This window comes from Lucilia cuprina, chromosome 3 (assembly GCF_022045245.1).
Source record: "Lucilia cuprina isolate Lc7/37 chromosome 3, ASM2204524v1, whole genome shotgun sequence".
Classification (NCBI taxonomy): domain Eukaryota; kingdom Metazoa; phylum Arthropoda; class Insecta; order Diptera; family Calliphoridae; genus Lucilia; species Lucilia cuprina.
The window spans coordinates 58,829,411-58,851,076 of NC_060951.1; the positions used below are offsets into that span (position 1 = coordinate 58,829,411).

The 21,666-nt window shown below is 27.9% G+C and overlaps 1 protein-coding gene across 14 annotated transcripts in view; it reads right to left on the bottom strand.

The window, feature by feature from the left end:
• LOC111677536 (disintegrin and metalloproteinase domain-containing protein 23) overlaps window positions 1–21,666 on the bottom strand; it is a 325,168-nt gene that overhangs the window by 61,800 nt on the left and 241,702 nt on the right. For 8 of the 14 annotated variants that reach the window (XM_046946670.1, XM_046946671.1, XM_046946666.1 and 5 more), the window contains 2 exons: window positions 14,400–14,693; window positions 7,098–7,267 (listed from right to left, as the gene is read on the bottom strand). In XM_046946670.1, coding sequence (XP_046802626.1) covers window positions 7,098–7,267; window positions 14,400–14,693 — 464 coding nt within the window. The remainder of the gene's footprint in view (window positions 1–7,097; window positions 7,268–14,399; window positions 14,694–21,666) is intronic. The other 6 variants (XM_046946668.1, XM_046946667.1, XM_023438676.2 and 3 more) reach the window with 1 other exon arrangement.

Here is a 21,666-nt window from a genome sequence, read left to right on the forward strand (position 1 = left end):
GGATAAGTCAAATATTTTAGTGACACATACTAGGAAACATTAATATTAACTTGTTATGAGTTTGTTTTTCTTCTTGTTTCCATTGAAAAAAAATGTATAAGATTAAATAAAATAAATATGTATAATACAGTTAAGGCCAGTGTGAATTGATAAATTATGCAATTAAGGGTTAAAGTCCAAAAAGATAATAAGTTATGATTTAGTTTATGGTCTTAATTGGATCATTTTAATAACAAATAAGACTTTAATTAATCCTGTGTAATTTATAATTAATGGTTAATGAAACTAATCTACTTAGTTTAAGGGGTTTTTAAAATAAATAACCAAGAATAAATTAATATTTGGCATAATTTTATTAAAGATAGCTTTAAAAGACATCTTAAGGACAGGAATTGTAAAAATTAAATAACAATCATTTACTAACTATCTAACTAACTAACTCACTATTTAACTAACTAACTAACTAACTAACTAACTAACTAACTAACTAACTAACTAACTAACTAACTAACTAACTAACAAACTAACTAACCAACTAACTAACTAACTAACTAACTAACTAACTAACTAACTAACTAACTAAATATCAATAACTACATTATCCGTTTTTATACCCTACACCACTACAGTGGGGAGGTTATTATGCGTTTGTTCTGATGTTTGTAACACACAAATATATTGGGCCTACGCCCACCTTAAAGTATACCAATCGACTCAGTATCACTTTCTGAATCGATTATCGAAACTACACTACAGTTTTTTATAATGATCGGGCATCATTTAACTCCCCTTCAGAAAATGACTTGAAGGACAAAATTCACTTGTAAACACTAATAACACAATACAATTTTTCATTAATAACTTTGAACTAGATGTAAATTTTCTTCAGCAAGTAATATTTATAACGATGGGTCCATATTTACTTCTGTTCCTCTATGGGCCTGCTTGCAAAAAATCTCTTTTTTTCGAAAATTAGTAAAAATATTTCGGAAAAAAGTTAAAAAATAAATTAAATGTTTAATTATTTGAAAAAAAGTCCACATTTTTAACATACTGTTGTAGGGTGCAAACACTCGCAAATTATGAACTAGTTAGGTTCTTGTTTATACTACACGAATTTATATGATTTCGTATGTAAACATATATATGGTTTGGTTCTCTTATAAAATGTGCTATTGAAGAGTATAATTTATGACAATAATAACATTCAATCTCTATTTTAAAGTTTAAATCCAAAGTTGTCATTGTTTTATTAATGCAGCACATTAATACTTAAAAGGTAAATGCTCACGCTCATTTGTTGTATAAGAGTATTAATTCGGAATTGAAATTTTTTCGAAATAGTACAAAATGTTCATAAAACTAAATTCCATCTGCAAGAATTACTTTCAGATATACATATCTATTATACACTGTGTAAATATAAGATTCATTATAGATGTTTAAACTTAAAAGAACATATACATTTCCCGCAATATTAAGTACTTTAGTTATGACTTTCTTAAAGTAAATGTGCGATATTTGTATATATATATTTATAACACAACTTGAAGTGACATAAGTATAACACTTGAAATAAATCCGATTTGATTTTATACTTTTGTAAACTTTTTAACTTTTTTCTACTCATAGTCGCTCGCTGTACTCCTTAATACCTGTTAAAAAGTATAACATATTTCTTATTTCATTTCAGTGATATCTACTTAAAAACGTGTATTCCCCGCAGTTCTGAGTATCTGTCCTGAATTGGTAATTACGTTTAAATTCTCGCTAGATGACATAAGAAAACTAAAGTGACAATTGATTTCCGCTCTAAAACAAATCATCTGAAAAGTGTAAAAGTGTGGAAAAAATACTGAAAAGGGATACATTGACTCCTTGTTAAGCGTCTATGATATATTATTTTTTATATTTGCGGTATTTTCTTAAGAGTTTATTGTATTAAGTAAATGTATATATATACATACATATGTATGTATGTCAGTTTAAGGATTTGTTTATAGTTAAGTAAAGCTATCATAGAGTTATGCTTGATTTATGAGCGGCTCGTAGCTTCACTTTTATTTAACAACTTAATGCCTATAAATCCTGGCTGTTATTACATTCGTGTGAGTAAAAAGCATACATATAAAGAAAAATGACTGAAATAAAAAGGAAACGTAAAAAATTTAAAAGAATTAAGGAAATCTTACACTTAACAGTTGATTGTGCTAAACAAAAAAAAAAAAAAAGAAAAAGTAAATGCTATAAATGCTGCACAGTAGCTGAAATCATGTTTGAAAATATAAACAAAAAAAAATGGCCATTAGTTTAGCAAAATGAATTTGTGTTAGAAAATGTTGTTATTGCTATTATTTTTCGGTCTAATTTAACCCAAAAGTTATAAAAATAGTCATTATTACATACAACTACTATTGCTGCTACCATCACTAAACAACAACTCTATTACAGTTTGCCTTTGATGTTGCTTGTTTGTTATGGGAAAATATTTAGTCTGTTTAGCAATATATATAAGTCCTTTGGACAAATTTTGTGTAGCACATGAAATATTTATTAATATTCTCAGTCTACTTAGTGTTTTTTCCTGTTCTCTTCCTAAACGTTGGTAAATTTAAGCTGTTTACAAAGATGCTGTAAAAGCCTGTACCATGTGGGAATATTTGAAATGGTCACTGTTTCATCTTGTTAGTAATTTGCTATTTTTAAGGTCCTTAGCCAACGTTTTGAAATTATTTTTATTACCAACACAAATTTAGTGTTTATTTTCTTACACTCTAACCCATATACACTATAATATACTTAGAATGTTTATATGTATGTATGTGTTTTTTAGTTCGGTCATCTTTATTATCAAACACTAACAAATTGTCAGAAGAACTCAACAGAAGATTAGTGTTTTCCAATATATCTATATATAATCGGATTACAGTTAATACAACATGACATTGAGACACGCAATCTATAAACGATTAATGGTTTTTGGGTTCATTTTGTGGAGTTTTTTTTGTAAAAAAGGGGTTACTCTTTTTAATTTGTTTTTATGTTTAATCTTTAATTTAATGTTATTGTTAAATTGTCCAAGAGGGTTAGTTGATAGGAAGAATTAAATTAAAATGTAGAAATTTTGAACTAATTCCAGATTACAAAATAGTGCAATAGAGATATAGAGTAATTCAATAAGATTTTATTAAGTTAAATAATCCTCTTAATGTGTTTCATATATCAGAAGGTGTGTATAAAGATTTCTCAACATAGAGCAACCAGCATCTTTTGCTTATTGAATAAATAAGTACACTTTTGAGAAAAAAATACCTACGAATTTAAAAAACATCAGACATGGTTCTAATTGACAAATCAAACAAAAATTATTTTTATTTTATTCGTAATAAATGCTAAAAATTGTTTTGTCAATCATATCTATTATTCTAGCAATTAATCAGTTACTTCATGTTAATTCAGACAATAAAAGGTCTCTCAATTACACTCCAGATGGGAGTTAATCTCTCTTTGACTTTATGATTCAATATATTACAACTGAACTAGAACTGAACTAGAACTGAACTAGATCTGAACTAGAACTGAACTAGAACTGAACTAGAACTGAACTAGAACTGAACTAGAACTGAACTAGAACTGAACTAGAACTGAACTAGAACTGAACTAGAACTGAACTAGAACTGAACTAGAACTGAACTAGAACTGAACTAGAACTGAACTAGAACTGAACTAGAACTGAACTAGAACCGAACTAGAACTGAACTAGAACTGAACTGGAACTGATCTAAAACCATTTGAAATAAAAACCAACAATTTTTGCCCTTCGATATATAAGTTGGTAATTTTTCATCTTAAATTTAAGAATTTATGATTACAACTGTAGTTTCTACCATCGTTGAAATAAACACTATTTATGATATTTTTTTAAGAAAAGTAACGACTAGCTCTACACACATTTAATATAATTGTAACAAATACTACATGAACTTGCACACTTCTTCTTACATATGTATGTACATAAATATGTTAGTACAACAATAATAACAATAAAAAAATTACATGTTGTAATTGTGTGAGATTGTAATGTAATGGGGTAACAAATACTTTACAACAATATTCTCATATATGTACATTTTCTCCCCTAGCGACCCTACAATCTAAAAGGCTGATTAAGATGTTTAAAGCATTTTCTTTTTAGATTGGTGAGTATCAGCAATGTAACGATTTATGTGACTAATCTAAAGTCTAGTCTAGAGAAAATTTGTTAAAACAAAGAATAGAACCGAATAATTAAACATTTGAAAAATGGATCGGTTAAGGATTGGCCTCCTTGTAAAACTACTGGGTAATAAAAAGAAAAGTATTATATGGAGACACAAACATGTTAGTTTTACTTTTTCGGTAATAAAATGTAGCATATTTTATGGCGTTACATTAATGTTCATATGAATAGATGCTTATGGAATAGTAACAATGGTAATAAATTTCTTTTTTATATTATTGTTTCTAATTGAGACAAAATATTAACAAAATGAACATAAATATATTAGTTCTTTTTTATTTAAGTTGAAATTAAGACAAAAACATATGTAACCCGTAAAAATAATACAACAGAGACAATAATTTTAACTTTTTACATTTGTTAAAGTAAAGACCAATCAATTTTATTTAAATTGTAAATATTTTATATGTTAAATTGAACACAAACAAACTTAAGGTAAACGAAAATAAGCCAAAATAATATTAACAAAAATATTTCATTATATTTTATTTTTATGGTGTACTTGTAAAATAATCAAAAAAACTTTGCTACCACCAAACACAAAATATAAAAATGGAAATTTTTAAATGTTGATACTTTATACGATTGAATGAAATTTTTTTCGTTTGTACTATTCAACAGAAGAAATATTTATTTCAATTTTAATACTTTTTATATTTTTGGTTATAAGTATATAAAATACAAACACATACATAAATTCATACATATGTAAGTATACAAGTGATATTAACAATATGATATTTATATTCACATGTAACAAAATATGAAGAGAAAAATACTTATATTCAGGGTGTAGAATATAAAGCTAATATGAAAAAAGTTACACGAGAAAAAGATAAAATTTCATAAATTCCCAATTTCATATTAAAAAAAACAGATATTGTGTATATGTATAAAATAATGCAAACATATACAGTATTTTCATATCATTAGCTTTTATGCAGGATTTACTCTCCCACCCACAAACAAACACAAATATGGCAAAAATCAAACATAAACTTACATCAATGTAAGTAATTCTAACACACTTGCCATACAGTGAGTATCAAAATTAAGTAAACTGTGTAAAAACTGTGTAATGTTTTAAAACCAAATAATCTTTGTCTGTGTTATGTAGTTTTTTATTTAATACTTTAACTATTAAGGCTGTCCCATCTAAATTGTTACTCACTGTATTCACAAGTACATTTCAAGAATATCCTAGCAGCATGTGTGTTTGTGTTCATATAAATATTACTCATATTCCTGTTCAACAAGCGAACTTCAAAGAGATTTCTTTATTTTTTTTGCTAACTCATACGATAAATAATAATAATAAAAAAATATATATGTATATTTTTATTTTTGTAACAAAAAACAAAATACAACATATAACAAACAGCAAGCAATAACAAGAACATCATCGTTTTTAGTTGGAAATTGTATGTGTATAAAACTGTAAAAATAGCTTAATAGCATTTTGCGTATGTACTTTAGGAAGGTCCAGAAAAAAAGAAAGAAAAGTCTTCTAAATAAATTGAAAATATTTAAAAGATAATTTGTTGGAGAGTACACTAAAATCCTTCTTTTTTTATTATGTTATTAAGTTTCTGCCTTTTTTTTTCTTGGGTCCTATCGACGATATATTTTACTTTCGTAACAATCTATAATAATTTTGTTAATCCATTTGTAATTTTCACAATATCTCTTTTTGGCTCTGTATGTATGTAGTATAGATACGTAATAGTATTTTTTGAAGGGGGTTTTGTATGGGGGCTAGGATCTAATAAGGGCCAATTCTTACGAAAAAAATTCCTATACCAAATGATCGGCTTATATCTGATCCTATACTCCATATATAGCCATTTGCAGAAAATTATTTTTTCATCATTTCGGACTTAACCGATATACTCATGAGTATTTTCAATATTTCTATTTTGATTTCCGTTTGATATGTATTTATAAGAACTAAAAAAATCTAACATGTATTGCATCCAATTTGGCATTTTAAACCGATATTACTAAGTACGTATATGAAATGTATAAAATGTTAAAAAAAATTTAGGTGGAATCCTAATGCAGCAAAATTTATTATTGTATTTTTATTTTTCCTGTATATATTGCTCTAAAGTGGGCTTCAATTTGCTGGTTTTAGGATTTTTGTATTTTTCATTTTTTTTTCAAACATTTCCTTTCCTTTTCACATACATACACTTTATATTAATTTCGCGTTTGTAGAGGTTTTCATGTGGGTTAGTGATTTGTATTTCTCTACTTTTTGGTTTTTTGTGTATGCTGTTATTACGCTTAAAGCCTTCAAAGGATTTGTGTTATTTCTCAGAAAAAAATTAAGATTCCTTTTTAATTGAACTTAGCAAAGGCTTCTAAGCATATGGTAATCGTAAAGGTCAAAAGACACACAACAACAACAGAAATTGTATCAAATTAACTTTTATATAAAATGATACTTTTATTTTAAAGAAAGAGCGACTTCAATTTCTTATGTTAAAATATTTTCTTATAAAAAAGTTTTAAAAATAAGAAAACCCATTTTAATTTAAGCAAATTGATATTTGATTGGAAAAACATTATATTTGATAATTAAAAAAAAAAGTTTTTCTCATTTAAAAACAATATATTTAAAACTTTATAATTACCATTTAATAAATATGCAGTTTTTTGAAAGAGTTTTTAACAAAATACACAGAATTATTCATATTTAAATTTCTGCCATTTGTAGTCCCTTTTTATTGTCATTGTATTTTTAAATAATTATTCTCTTGATTAATAATACAAAAATTATCTGCTAATTAAGTAATAATAATTATAATATACTTACGTTAACAATTGTGTTGTATCACGTTCCACTTGAAAAAGATTTCTAGATGTATAATCATTAAAATTTGATATGGCTTTACTAATATCCTTGCTGCCATCAATGACAGCTTGATTTTTACCCCATGTCTCTATGTACACTACCGACACTCGTGTATTCATGGTGCGAAAATACTGCAAATAAATTAGAATGGAAAATAATATAATTATAAATTGTAAAGAGAGATAATTTAAATAAATATTTAACATTTTAATAAAATAATCTTCCTGTCGTATTCAATACAAAGACTAATAGTGTATTAAGTGGATTTAAGTTGCTAGCTACTTATTACATCTACTAATGTATACTAGTATTGCTGTGTAGTTTTGGGTAGCTGTTCCTTGTACAGTTATCATCAAAAAATCCGAAAATATAACAAATAAGAATGTATAGTTGTGTTTTTCTGAAGGAGGGATTATACAGGGGCAAGGCTAAATATAAATTTTGGTTGTGTGATTAAATATGTTTGTATAGAATGGCGGTACTAGTGTTTATAAGAGACATATTATGATTTTTCGGAAAGGGACTTTTTATGGATACCTAGGGTCAAATGAGATCCGACCATTACAAAAAATCAGCAGTATCGTTCAGACTCATGCCTCTAAAACATGTCACATTACATAATTATATAATTATTAGCTTAAAAGCGCTATTCGGTAGAACGATTTCAACTGTTTTCATTCGGTCAAGAGAAGAGTAAGTTCAAAATTTCATTACACTATCTTTAAAATTGCAATCAGAGTCGTGAGCTCATGGTTTACATGAACACCCAGAAGGACAGACGGTCATAGTTTAATCGACTAAGACAATAACTATTAGCTTTAAGCCCTATTCAACGGCACGTTTCCAACTAATTTTAGTAAGTCAAGAGAAAAGTATGTTCTAAATTTCATGAAATTATTAAATTAAAATAATAAGTTGTGAAGGTCGCACAAAGTTTACATGGACAGCCAGACGGACGGACAGACTGACGAAGATTAATCTTGGACCAATATTTTTTGGGTATTATAAAAATCAGCAAAAACGCAAAATACCCGCCCACACTAGTAGTGTAAAGTATAAAAATTCGTTAGTCAGTTACAGATTTGCATAAAAGCAAAGTCTAAAAAGAATACATTGACTCCTTGTTAAACTGCCGGGTTGTTTTACTAATACATAATGGTAGTACTTAATTATTTATAATGTTATAAATTCAATTTATTTTCCTTTTAATAAAATTTCACGAAAAAAGAACATTTCAATTAAAATTAAGTATAGAAACGAACGAACAAGGAAAAAAATATTTATAAAATAAAAAGAAAATTACTTGCAATATTAAAACTAAGTCTTTTGCAGATTAAGTAAATACAAATCTAAGGCAAATGAATTATTGTTGCTATTGTTGTAGGAAAAATTTATTTTCCCTCTACATTTACGAAAGCATAGCAGCGACTAAAGGGCCATTAAAGAGAGGAAGGAAGAAAGAGGTGAGAATTCATGAGATGAAAATGCGTTTTGACACGAACATGCATGATTTATTAGCTTGGCCAACCAGTAAAACCCCAAAATATAAATAAAACAAGAAAAAAAAAAACAACACACAAATATTTATAGCAAAATGTAGCATATAAGGATGGAAAATGTTGCAACATGAGTTGAATGTTAAGATGCCGCTGCTTAAGTTTATTAAATAGTTTAAACAAAACACAGATACATACATAGAACTTAAATTGTGAGAAGGGGATGAATTGGCAAAAAAAAAAAAAATGATTGCATGAGAAAGACTTAATAGCCTGATACTTAGAATGAATAGTTAGTTATCCTTCTATTTGAAACAACTGCTACTCCTTGCATCAACATCAACAGCAACAACAACATTTCAAGAGATTTTTAATATGTGTTACAAGACAGGACAACCAGAGGCAAGGCAAGTTAAGATAAAATTGCATTTTAGGCTAAATGAATTGTAGTTTTCTTAAACAAATGTTATAATGAATCGTTACCATGATGATCTGTTGAACAAGGCCAGGCATTTATATATTTTATATTTATATAGGAATTACTAAAACAATTACACACAGACATATACATACTTGGACACAAAAACAAAACAAAACAAAAAAAGATAAAATGATGTTGCAAAAGAGCTATAAATAACTGGGATTTGTCAGACGGAAGTGTCTATAGTAACAACAAAAATGAAAACTATATAACCATAACTCTGGTTGAAACTAAGACTTAAACTTAAATAAATAAAAAAATAATCTTAATTATTATGTTATACGAAACAATTCTGTGGCAACATTTTTATTCTTATAAGTTGGTAGTTTTTAAGTTTTCAAATTCAATACAAAACTTTAGCAAAATAAATTTAATGATTTCAATACATTTTTAAGTTTTACTACGATTTTTATAAAATATGTATACACAGTATAGTTGATTATAGAGATTCCAAAAAAATATGTATATTTTCCTTTTTGCCAAAGAATTGTTAGATGTATACTTAAGCCCCCTGCACAGAAGCACACAAGTAATATGATCTGTCAAAATTTTGTGTAAAAACCATTATCGTCAAAACCATTATACATTGATAGAAAATACGGATGGAAACTTTAGACTTTAAACTCCCAAAAAAAAAAACTTACATTAAAAAAAGTAATCAGTTACTTTTTGCTTACAAATAACTACTTAAATAAGAAAGCAAGGAGGTTGTTTTCTTTTATAAAGAAAACCGGTTGTTCTTAGGATTTATTCTGGCTTCTCAGTTGGTTGATGTTCCTTCGAGATCAACGTAGTGGCTGTGGTTTAAACATAAATTTGAGGGAAACTTTATTTCGGAATAAGTTCGGTGCTGTTGCCGAATGACAGCAGATACTCCACAGAGGAGTGACTGTAGAATATAATACATAATGAATGTAGCGGTATATAGAAGTCATCATATATCTGGAGTGAGTCTGTAGTATGTTGTCCTCTTAGAAATAAATTGTGCAGGGTTCTCAATGGTGATGAATAGAAGGTTTCTTATACAAGTGATACCATTGAATTTTTCTTCCTTTTTCAGAGCAAACTCTGTTCATAACAGACTTACCTCAGTTTGACCTCTGTGATTAAGAACAAAGTATCGGCTTTTTTGATTGATTCGTACTTTGGTCTACCGGTTACGTCTCTAGGTTATGTTGCCAACTCAACAAAGGTCATCCTATCTGCGTGGTTGTAAACAGAATTGATTTTTTTTGCATTTTCTAAGTTATAGCACAAGAACTTGTATACTGGACTGAAATTTCCATTTCCTTGTCACAAGCTCTCCCAATTGTTGAAAAAGACCTCAGTGAAATAATTCCAACACGGCAGATGTTCACGTAAAACACTTCGCATAGATAAATCAATAGACAAGACTAGTCTATATACAAAATAACATCTCACATTGATGTCATCTAAATTATAGCTCAAATCATTATTTGAGTATAGCTACCTACTCCGAACTGCAGTCAAAACTTTAATAGATACGTGTGTGCAATAGAAAATTGTAGTCTTCTTTTAAAATTTGGTTCTATTTAGTAAAAATTAAGTTTTGTTGGGATTTTATTATAAAATTGATAAAGCATCGTTAGTAAACTATCAAATGCATCTATGTGATTTCAAGCTAAATATTTTCAATATATTTTTATCCAAATACGTGAGTTCATTTAAATTGATTTTAAAGATCTCAAATTAGTTTAATTCTTTTATGAACATTATCAATTGAAAATTCTTAAAAAAAAAGTGGACAAACATCCTTAGGTTATATGGCTTATTTTAAAATTAATTTTGAAGGAAATAAAACAATACACTAACATATAATTTTTGTAATAAAATGGCAAGGCTTTGTTCTCATAATAAAATACTTTTCATACATATTGTTTTCTAAGAATTTCCTTTAAGGCTCTTTATCGATATAATAATAATGCGGCAAAAACGAAGATAATTGTTTATTCTGTAGTGGAAATAAAGCTTATGGAAACTAATTTACTCACTAGCATGAATATTTTTTAACAAGAAAATTTTATACGCCAAAGAACAAGAATTAATACGTACAAATAACAAATATAAGCCGCAGGACAAAACCTTGAGAAAGATGAAAAAAATACTTATATACATACATATAAATATGTATGCATAAGTTTTGTAAATTGTTTAATGTGTGTGGGTGAGGGTTTATAATTTAGTAGCTTTTTATAATATTGAGAATAAAAAACACGAGTAATGGATTTTTTTTTTTGTAAATTAAAAGAAAAAGTACACTTTTACTTTAAAGAAATAAAACAACCCAAAATAGCAACACCAAAGTACCTTTAACATAAAGGGAATAAAAGATGAAGTGCACAAAAAGGGTTACAAATATTTTTTTTAATAAAGAAACTAATTGTGTAACCCCCTTAATAGACTTAACAAAGGGAATAAAACGTGTAAATGGCAAGTAAAAAGCCTATAAAAAGGCCAACTTTTTGAGGTTGCAGTTAAATATGCTTAAAGATAGCCTAAAAAAAATCATGTAATTGGTTTAATTTTAAGAAAATGTTAACAAAAAACAAGAATAATGTTAAAGGTTTCTTTAAAGGATATTATTAAAATTTCCAACACTTTTTTTGAAACTAAACTTTAAGAATGAAAAATTAAAATCCTTTTTGTAGATATTTGTAATTTCTGAACTCGTACGTTTATATGTATTTACACACGACTACGTTTTTTTATTTTTTCCCCTTTTGGTGAGGAACTTAAAAGCAGGGGTGACATACGTAGTAGGCTGCAGCAATACTAAAGGCAAAAGTGGTAGAAGAAAAACCCGGAAGTGCTTGCCAACCATTTAAACAAATGTTAAAAGTATGTTGCTGTGTGAATATCTAAATGTGTTAGTAAGGAACACACACCGAAAAGAATAAAAACAACAACAACAGCAAGAGGAATAAAGAAAAAGAAACGTGCAAATGTTAGTTTTTTTCTAGATTTGTTTGTATATGTGACACTCTTCCTCGGTTCTAGAGAGTATGTTTGGTCTTTTTTATAACCCAGCAGTTTTAAAAAGGGAATATTCTAAACTTTTTAAATATTTTTTCTTAAATACTTAGTTTTTTGAATGGCTCGAATTAATAATTGTTTCAGAAGAGAAATTTGTTCCTAAGTTATTATTTTTTGTACAGAATATGATCAAATTTACTTATATTATAGTCTGTCTTGAAACTAAAACTAATGGAATCTAAATTTTGTACCCAGACAACAATAATTAATACATATAAATATAAAATATCAGACACAATTGAGTTGAAATGTGGTTGGATATGAAAAAAGGGATCATTAGGACCATTACAAAAAACAACAGGGAAAATTTGTACTTTGTAATATACATACATGGTAGTTTAGGTATATAGTATATCCCAGTGTGTGTTTAGTTAAGTAAAACAACTGAAAAATATAATAATACTTTTATGCCTTTTGCTTTACAGAAACAGTCACGACTGACTTACTTATATTTGTTAATATGTCTGCTTGATGATACATACATATATTATTAGGTTGAAAAAAAGTCATTTCGTATTCGGTATTTTGGAAATTATAGTAGTAGAGCAACTATAATAACTTAATTTTAAAACGTAAACACTAGATATGTGCCTCAAATTGTACAAAGATGGTGTTTAAAATGAAATAAGATGATTTGTTATGAGAATAAAACTGATTCGAATGATAAATTTGTCTATATTTTGAGATAAGTGTTGATTAAATGCCTGAATATATAATTGTTATGTTAGAAACTCCAGTATACGTGCATCAAGTACTAGAGCTATATAATGTCCGACAAACACATCCCTTTCGTTTACAATCACTCTGATGGGGCGGCCTCTGTTAAGTTCGCAACAGCACCTAGGCACGTTACGTGTAGACCGAAATACGATGAATACTTTTTTTCTTATTTACAGAGAACACACTGTGGTAAATCTAAAATGAACAGAGTTTTCTTTGAACATACCTGGACAAGGAGTGAAAATTCAAAAGTAGCACTTGTATAAGATACCTTTTGTCCATTATCTTTCAACCCCTTACACTTCTCGTTCATGAGACATACTCATAGAGAACAACATCCCAGATAGTCATTCTACCTTTCATTTATCCCACAACATATATATTTGTCAAATATATATGTTGTCAAATATTATTTGACACCAACGCATTTCCTACGCTTAATACCATAATCACTTCTCTGTGGAGTACCTGTTCTTATCGGCAACAGCACTTATTACGATATATAGACTTTACTGTACATCAGTCTTTTAAACTCAGTTCATTCTTCCTGCGACTTTGGGTTTAAACCACAGGCACTACGTTGGTATCGAAGGAACATCAACTAACTGATCAGCCAGAACAAGTCCTTCGAGTAACTGGCCAACGTAGTACCAGGTTATGTAGTTTTCTGGATTGTCCCTATACTAAACCAATCCAATGAATATCTGAGGAGTGAAATAACATTACTATTTTATAGTCACGGCAGACTATAGGTACGGGTAGCACCTCTAAGCCAAGTCCGTCTGTCCATCCGTCTTTTTGTTGAAATCAATTTTTGAAGAGCACAAATAGTTTCGTGATCCAAATCTTTCATAATTACCTCCGAAAAGTTTCTATATAGGTAATATTTTTGGGATTTTCTTTCTTACGCGTTCTTTTTGTTGGAAATTTTACAAAAAGTCCCTCTACATGACCAAAATTAATATTATTGTCTACTGTCTAAATAATATGATTGTTAGTTCAGCTGCTTAGCATGTGCTATGATCAATGAGTCAGTTTCAGAACTCTTTTTTATACACATTTTAAATATAGAAAATACTTTTTCCAATAGCAAATTATCTATCACGTACTTGCACCACATACATAAACAACTGCTAGTATGTTGCTGTGTTTGTAGGTACAATTGTAAATTGGTAAAGTACGTTTGAGTTTTACAGAGAAAATTCATTTGTACGTTTTGCAAAACTTAAGATTTATGTTTTGCATTTAAAAGATTTAAAGCCTCCTGTGGTGAGACTAAAATAAAAACTTTGGTTTTTGCAGGAGTATTTTCTTGTTTGTATTATTTCCTCTAACTACCAGCCGACAAAATTAAAGAATACAACAAACAAAACTGCACGACAATGCTAGAAAAACATTAAAGAAATATTAAGCAAAACTAAAGTAAAACTTTTTTAGACCTAAATAAAAAATTCATATAAATTTAAACTCTATTTTATATCATAACTTTAAGTTAACATTATAGATACTTACCAAATCGGCTATGTTGGCCACTTGTATGGCATCATGTATCACCTCTGCTCGAGTGCTACCATTTCGTTTATCAAACATGGCTTTGTCTACAATTATGGCAGTTTCTATGTATTTGGTGGCCTCGCGGACATCACGTTTATAGCGACCGGCACCATTTGGATGTACCTCATCAATAATACCAGCTGATAAGTGTTTTGTGCGGCGTGAGAGACGCCATGAATCCAGATTGCCTGAATTGGCACAACCCTTATTGGCTTTTGTGCGTGCCTCAAATATGACATGCGGATGCTTCTGCTGAAACCAAGCACATTCAAGTATGAGCAATGTGATTTTAATAGTTATCGATATTTATAAAGAGACGACTACAAAATACATAAACAGGTGGAGAAAAGTCTTAAACCTAAGAGTATAGAAGTGTTTCGAAATGTGACATATTGTTTAAATTATTGTAAGAATTATTTGTTATGTTGTATGTATGTTGATAACCTGTCAATCAGTTTAGAATATATAAATAAAATTACAACCCGTATGTTATTTTCAAAGATAAAAATCTTAAAACGAAAAATCCTTCTAAAAAAAAATAATACAAAATCCTATAAATGAAAATAGTCTTCATGATTGCAAAATCATGCAAAATTTTCGATTAAAGTAATTGTACATGTTATTTTTGTAGCCATTTTTGTTGTTTTTGTTGATTTTCTCTTCATCTCCAACAAATTTTTTTTCTCAATTATCAGTATTCTGTATGTGTAGCATATAAAAACAACAAATACCGTTTTTCTATCATTGTGTTCGTGCATAAACAAATATAATAAATTCTGTTGCATAAGTTTCAGGAGCCGGTGTTGTATGATTGCTATGATGGTGGTGGTGGTGATACCAAAAATCATACAAAACAAAAGAATTGCTGTGTCAGTTAATTTTTATTGTTCATATTTGAGTTGTATGTATGTATGTATGTATGAGCCTGTGAAAAAGTAATAATACACCAAAGTGTGTTCGTGCATGTGAAACTGTTTGTCTGTCTGTCTGTCCGTTTGTGTGAATACATTGAATTGAAATTTGATATTTTCTTAATTTTTTTTATTCATAGTATGCATATTTTTGTTAGTATTTGGAGGAAAGGGGCAAAAATTTATTCCAGAAAATAATACTTGAACATATATATGAACAGAGTAAAGGGTCTTTTTTAATTCATTACACACACAAAAAGAATGAGGACTGGCAACAGTTTATTTTAGAAATGTCCTTATAAGATTTTGCTGTTTTTATTTATACTTAAAAGTACTGTGAAGGGGATTTTTTCCATAAAAATATACATATAAGTTTATAATGAATTAAAAAAATATAAATTTTGATAATAACAAATTTTACGTTTAGACCAATCTGATTCTGTTTGCTTAGTAATTTAAAAAAAAAATTAAATACAAAAAAAATTTTTGTAATTTAGATTTAAAATGATGGCATTTTATACGTATTCCTGTACATTTGAATTAATTGTAATTTAAGTTTATCAAATTAATGAGGGCGTTTCGAGTTTGTACAAATGCTTGGGGTTTGCTTGTGCAAAAATCCAAAAAGATAAATTTTTCTTCAACCGTTTGTATTGTTTATTTTATTTCTAAATAACAAATTTTTTACAAAATTTACATTTCGAAGAAAAATTTGCATCTGTACATTTGTATGGAAATGAAAAATGTACATTTCTTTGTCAAGCCGCTTGTGAAGTCCATTTAGGCCTTTAATTTAGGATTAATTATAAAGTTTTCCATCTTAAATTTATTTATTTATTTTCTTAATTTTAAATTAATCCGACATAAAACATTTAACTTCAAGGTAAACTTTTAAAGTAAATGAAAAAGAAATCCTGTATGTTTTGCAATTTCCTTTGCAGTTATATTAAGAGAATATATATGTATCTTTTTTACCCTAGATTTATTTACTTTAAAGTAAACGAATGACATTCACTAACAAAAATTAATTAAAATTCAATTAAAATGTGTAAAACAACAACCATCTTCCTTCTAACAAAGTCACAGCAACAGCAGCAGGAGCAACAGCAGGATCAAAAACATGACATTTAAAACACTAACACGAATTTAAGTTGGTAGTAATACTTATAAACATGTGTGTAGATATGAATATACTACATACATTTTTATTTGTATATAAAATTTCGTAAAATTTATAGTCATATTCCTAGTAATGGTGACTATGACAACTATTTAGTATGATTTTGATGAGGATGACAACCAAAACAACAACAACAAAAAATCCGTTTAAATTATCAACACCACCAGCAGCTATAGTTAGAAGCAAGAACAACAGTTTGTGATTTTTGAAATGACAGTTTTAAATTGGATTTATCTAAAAGATGTTGAATGAATTTAATAAAGCTTTGGTATTGTCGTTTGCAGGATATAACATAAATATAATATATAAAACCTTATATTGTTGAATCATTACACTGTTTTCACAATAATTTGAATTTGACAACTAAGACAAATTTTAATATATACATATGTATAATATTTGAGATTAGTTATCTGAGATTGGTTGTCTAAATTTCTAAAATTTAACTCAAAGCATTAGCTTTATATTTCTATAAAATTGACAAGTAATTTTTGTGTAATTTAACCCACTAAATTATCTTAAATAAATAAACAAGCATTTTTCTTAAATCACATTCAACACATGAGTTGCATTGGTGTAAATAATAAATAAAACTTGATTACAAAAGGACTTAATGTTATAGAGAATTTACTTCAAACTAATCTTATTTTAAACTTTATTTATGTTGATCGAAATGTAACAAAACATTTCAACACTTTTCATGTATAATTTTTTTTCTGACAAAAAATATTTACAGTTCGCTTTGGAAGCTGACTTTCATGTCAGTAGAATGTTTAAAGCAAAAAAAAAAATAACTAAACAAGAAATTTGTCAAAAGCTTGCTATATTTTTGTAGATAAAGCAATGTTGTTTTTGTTTTTCTAAAATAAAACTCTTGAGATTTAAAATGCAAACTCCATAGAAACTATAGAAACAGAATCAAAATCAAATTGAATTGAATACTCTCCACATGACACAATAACAATTGAAAGAATGACAAAGGCATGTATAGAATTTCACAAAATGTTTTTCTTTCCAATCAGACAATAACGAGAATCACACGAAACTTAGATACAGATAAAAGCCACCTACACACTACATACATATGTATGAATGAATGTATGTATGAATGTTGATACATACGTATTGTATACATATATGTATGTATGTGAAAAAGTATCTGTGACAGAGACACAATAATACCATTTAAATACAAAATACCAGAAACAGTTCGAAAACTAAGACTGGAAACTGAATTTGATTGATTTATGTCTAATGCGTAATGTTCAACACAAAAGATTAAAAGTGATGATATGTGCAAGATACACATATATACATACATGCAGCAACACTCACTCACACACACTCGTATTGCTAGACAAATGTATTTGCATAAGTGCTGCGTATTTTGCAATAGTATTTGGACTTATTCTCTCTTATTAGTACCAATTTCAAAGAATTACCATTTGGAGCGATTTTTTTTTTGATATTTGTACAGAAAATTTTCAAAATTATCACTATTTATAATCTTATTGTTGCAAGTTATAGAAAATTTTTGAAACTATATCTTAAAAAACCCGCCTTTTTTAAGCTCTTCATCGGCAGATAGTAAAAAATAAGTTTTCTTACTGGTTTTTATCGTTTGTGAAATTAAGAGTGCAAGAAATTCTTAACAAAGCTCTTTGTCGATCAGCGCTTTAAGAACTTATAATTCATTAAATATTTTTATTTTTCAAAAGTGTTTTCTTTTCTGACATCCATGAAAAAATATTACCTTAACGTAACATACCATATCGAATCATATTTTAAAGCGATTAAATGATGTCATAAAACCGATATGTCTGCTTAAATACTATAATTAAACTTCAGACAATAATACATTAATCCTCGAAATAAATTCTGTAATAATAGATTTATTATAAGAACAATAATATATCCCATTTAAAACTTTAAATCTTTAAACTGGTACGTTTTTCACACCAAATTATACGTTCCACTGATTTCAATACCCATTAAATAACTGAGTGCAAAAGACAATAAAAGTTTCTATGACATAGACAAACATCTTTTAAAATTAATAGTTTGAGGCTAACCAATATTTTTCGTTGTGGTTAAATTTTCTTTCATTCTGTGTTTTTCTTTAGCCCTTCTCTTCCATCACTCTTCCAAAATAATCAATAGAAAGGTGGTTGCAAGGAATGTCAGAGAATATTTGAATCTTTGAATGATTTAATGAAGGCATAGCAATGAGTAAGTGTCTCTGTATGTGTGAGTCTAAACCTGCATATGATGTAGTGCGTAAAGTCATTAAATGACTATGGATGTGTGTTTTATGCATCAATTACAATAACAAGAACAACAATAACACAAACTTTAATAGATTGCAAAAAAATGGAAAAGAAAATAAAGAGATTGTTTTCATGTCGTTGTTGTTTTCAAGCTTTTTTCTCTTTTGTCAGGAAGATGAACAACTACAACAACATCTATTAATAGCATGAACTTTCAAAGCAAACAAGGTTATTTACACATATGTAAAACAAGCTCTAATGAAAACTCACTTTAGGCTACAGTGAGTTATAAACATTTTAAAATAGGTTTCAGCATTAATAGATACAGGATGCTAAGAAAATATAACAATTAAATATCTTTATAACATGTATTTGGCCAGAGAATTTATTATCTATTTACTATTTTTGCTCACTGTAAATCGGATCAAGACATGTGTATATACGAGTATGTATTCATGTGTGTCTGTGTGATATATGTTTCCGTAGGCTTGTAACACTCAATAGTTGACCTTACTTTAGTTTATGTTGTAAAAATGCGCCCATTTATTTGTAAAAATACGTCATTACTTAGTAACGTTTAGTAGGGTGAATGTCAGGAAAATAAGGTTAAGTTCTTGTGAGTCTAGTCTATAGCTTAGTCCATAGTCTAGTCTATAGTCTAGTCTATAGTTTAGTCTATAGTTTAGTCTATAGTCTAGTCTATAGTCTAGTCTATAGTCTAGTCTATAGTCTAGTCTATAGTCTAGTCTATAGTCTAGTCTATAGTCTAGTCTATAGTCTAGTCTATAGTCTAGTCTATAGTCTAGTCTATAGTCTAATCTATATTTAGTCTGTAGTCTCGTCAAAAGTGTAGTATATAGCCTGGCTCTTTTAAAGACATAAAATTTATACAGTCCTCCTTAATAAACAAACACTGATACACACATTCAAATAAATACACGATTCCCAATACAAACACAAATTGCAATGATTCTATTTTTGGAATATTTTTGATTGAAGGATGTTGTTGACGATGTTGGAGCAAAGTTTTGTATTTTTTACAGAAATTTACTTGTTACTGTAAAAAAAACTCAGATTTAAATGGGATTTTAATATCATTCATCACAAATTAAACCTGTTGAGTTATTGTTACTTGTTTTCTCAGTTCACAATTTTGAAATTTGTTGAACTTTTTTCCGTTGAAGGGAGGTATTTAAACAGAAATTTAAATTAACCAACAGATTGACATGACATATATCTTCAATTAATGTGTGTGTTTTTTTACTGAATGATTGTATGTACTTTCCCTGTAGTAAAACATTTTACATTTTAAATCCTTTAATACAAAAATGTCCAATAGATTGTAAGATTCCAAAAAGGTAAAAATTTGCCCTCAACTTTGACTAATAAAAGTTTCATCTTGAATCCATTCACACATTTAAACCAGTCGTGAAATGAAACTGAGATCCGATCTAGTTCTATGTTTTATTACCTTTTAAAATTTGTATTATCCTATATTTTATTTTCAGAAAAGTAAAACTTTCTCTGCAACACAATTTACCATCATTATCTCTGTGTGCAACTCTAAAAAAATAATTGAGCTTATTTCCGTTGAAAAAAAAAAAAAATGGCCGAACAAAATAAAACATTTTACTCGTATTTGTTTAAATTCTTGATAATTTCATTTCAATTCACATCAATGTGATTTGTATTACATACTTTATTTTTTTACAGCGAATCGTAGTTGTTTGTATTAAAATGTTGTTGTTATTTGTCCTGATTTTGTTGCTGCTGTCGTTGTGGCTTGTATTTGCTGCTGAGATTGTAAGTTGATATAAAACTGGCTGTTTGTTGTTATTGTTGGGGTTTTTAATGGATTTGTAATGAAACATTGAATTGCCCTTAAAAAATATACATATAAATGAAAAATATCGGGTGGCAACAAAGTGTTTTATAATTGGTTGTATTGTGTTTGTGTAGGAGGTGTTAAGAGCGCGTGCAAAAAAAAAAAAAATGGAAAAACAGTAGCTGAAATTGACTGTGGTGTAGTTGTTTTTTTTTTCAATTATATGTTCAAGGCATTTTATTCTCTCTGTTGTTTCCCTTCTCTTTTTAGCTATTTTAATTTATTTATTTCGACCTTAACATTTCGTCCTTTTTATTTCTTTGCTCTTTTGTTTGTATATTAAATTGTATTATTGAATAGATTTTTAAAAGCCATGTAAATTTTTGATTTTAATTGAAACTAATTAATAAACTTAATTAAAGTAATTAAAACAAAGTAAACTCGGCGGCTATTGATTTAAGACTTTGCAAATATTCATTGTTAAAATGCCGGTAGTTCTTAGTTAGTTAGTTTGTTTTATTGAAAATTTAAATTTCAATTATTAGTTCTATTATAATTTTTTTGTTGTTGTTGTTTGTTTGTGCAAATTAAAGGAAATTCAAATAACAAATATAAAAAGATAAAAAATATACAACATAAATATACAATTTTTTAATTTTACAAAACTCAAATAATAAGTTAATTTGTTTTCATTGCTAATTAAACGACTGCTATTTTCTGCTTCTTCATTATTGAGAAAAGTTAAATTGACAACTTTGTTTAAAAAAAATCTTGTTATAGCAAATTAGTCCTTAAAAAAATACAAAGAGAAGTTTTTCATTTTTTCAGACGTCCATGAAAAATTTTAAATAACTAAAAAATTTCAGTTTTGGCTGCAAAGCTACATACTACTAAACATCGAGTCTGAATTTTTTAAATGTTTACTTTTCTACATGTTCTAGACTATAGACTAGACTATAGACTAGACTATAGACTAGACTATAGACTAGACTATAGACTAGACTATAGACTAGACTATAGACTAGACTATAGACTAGACTAT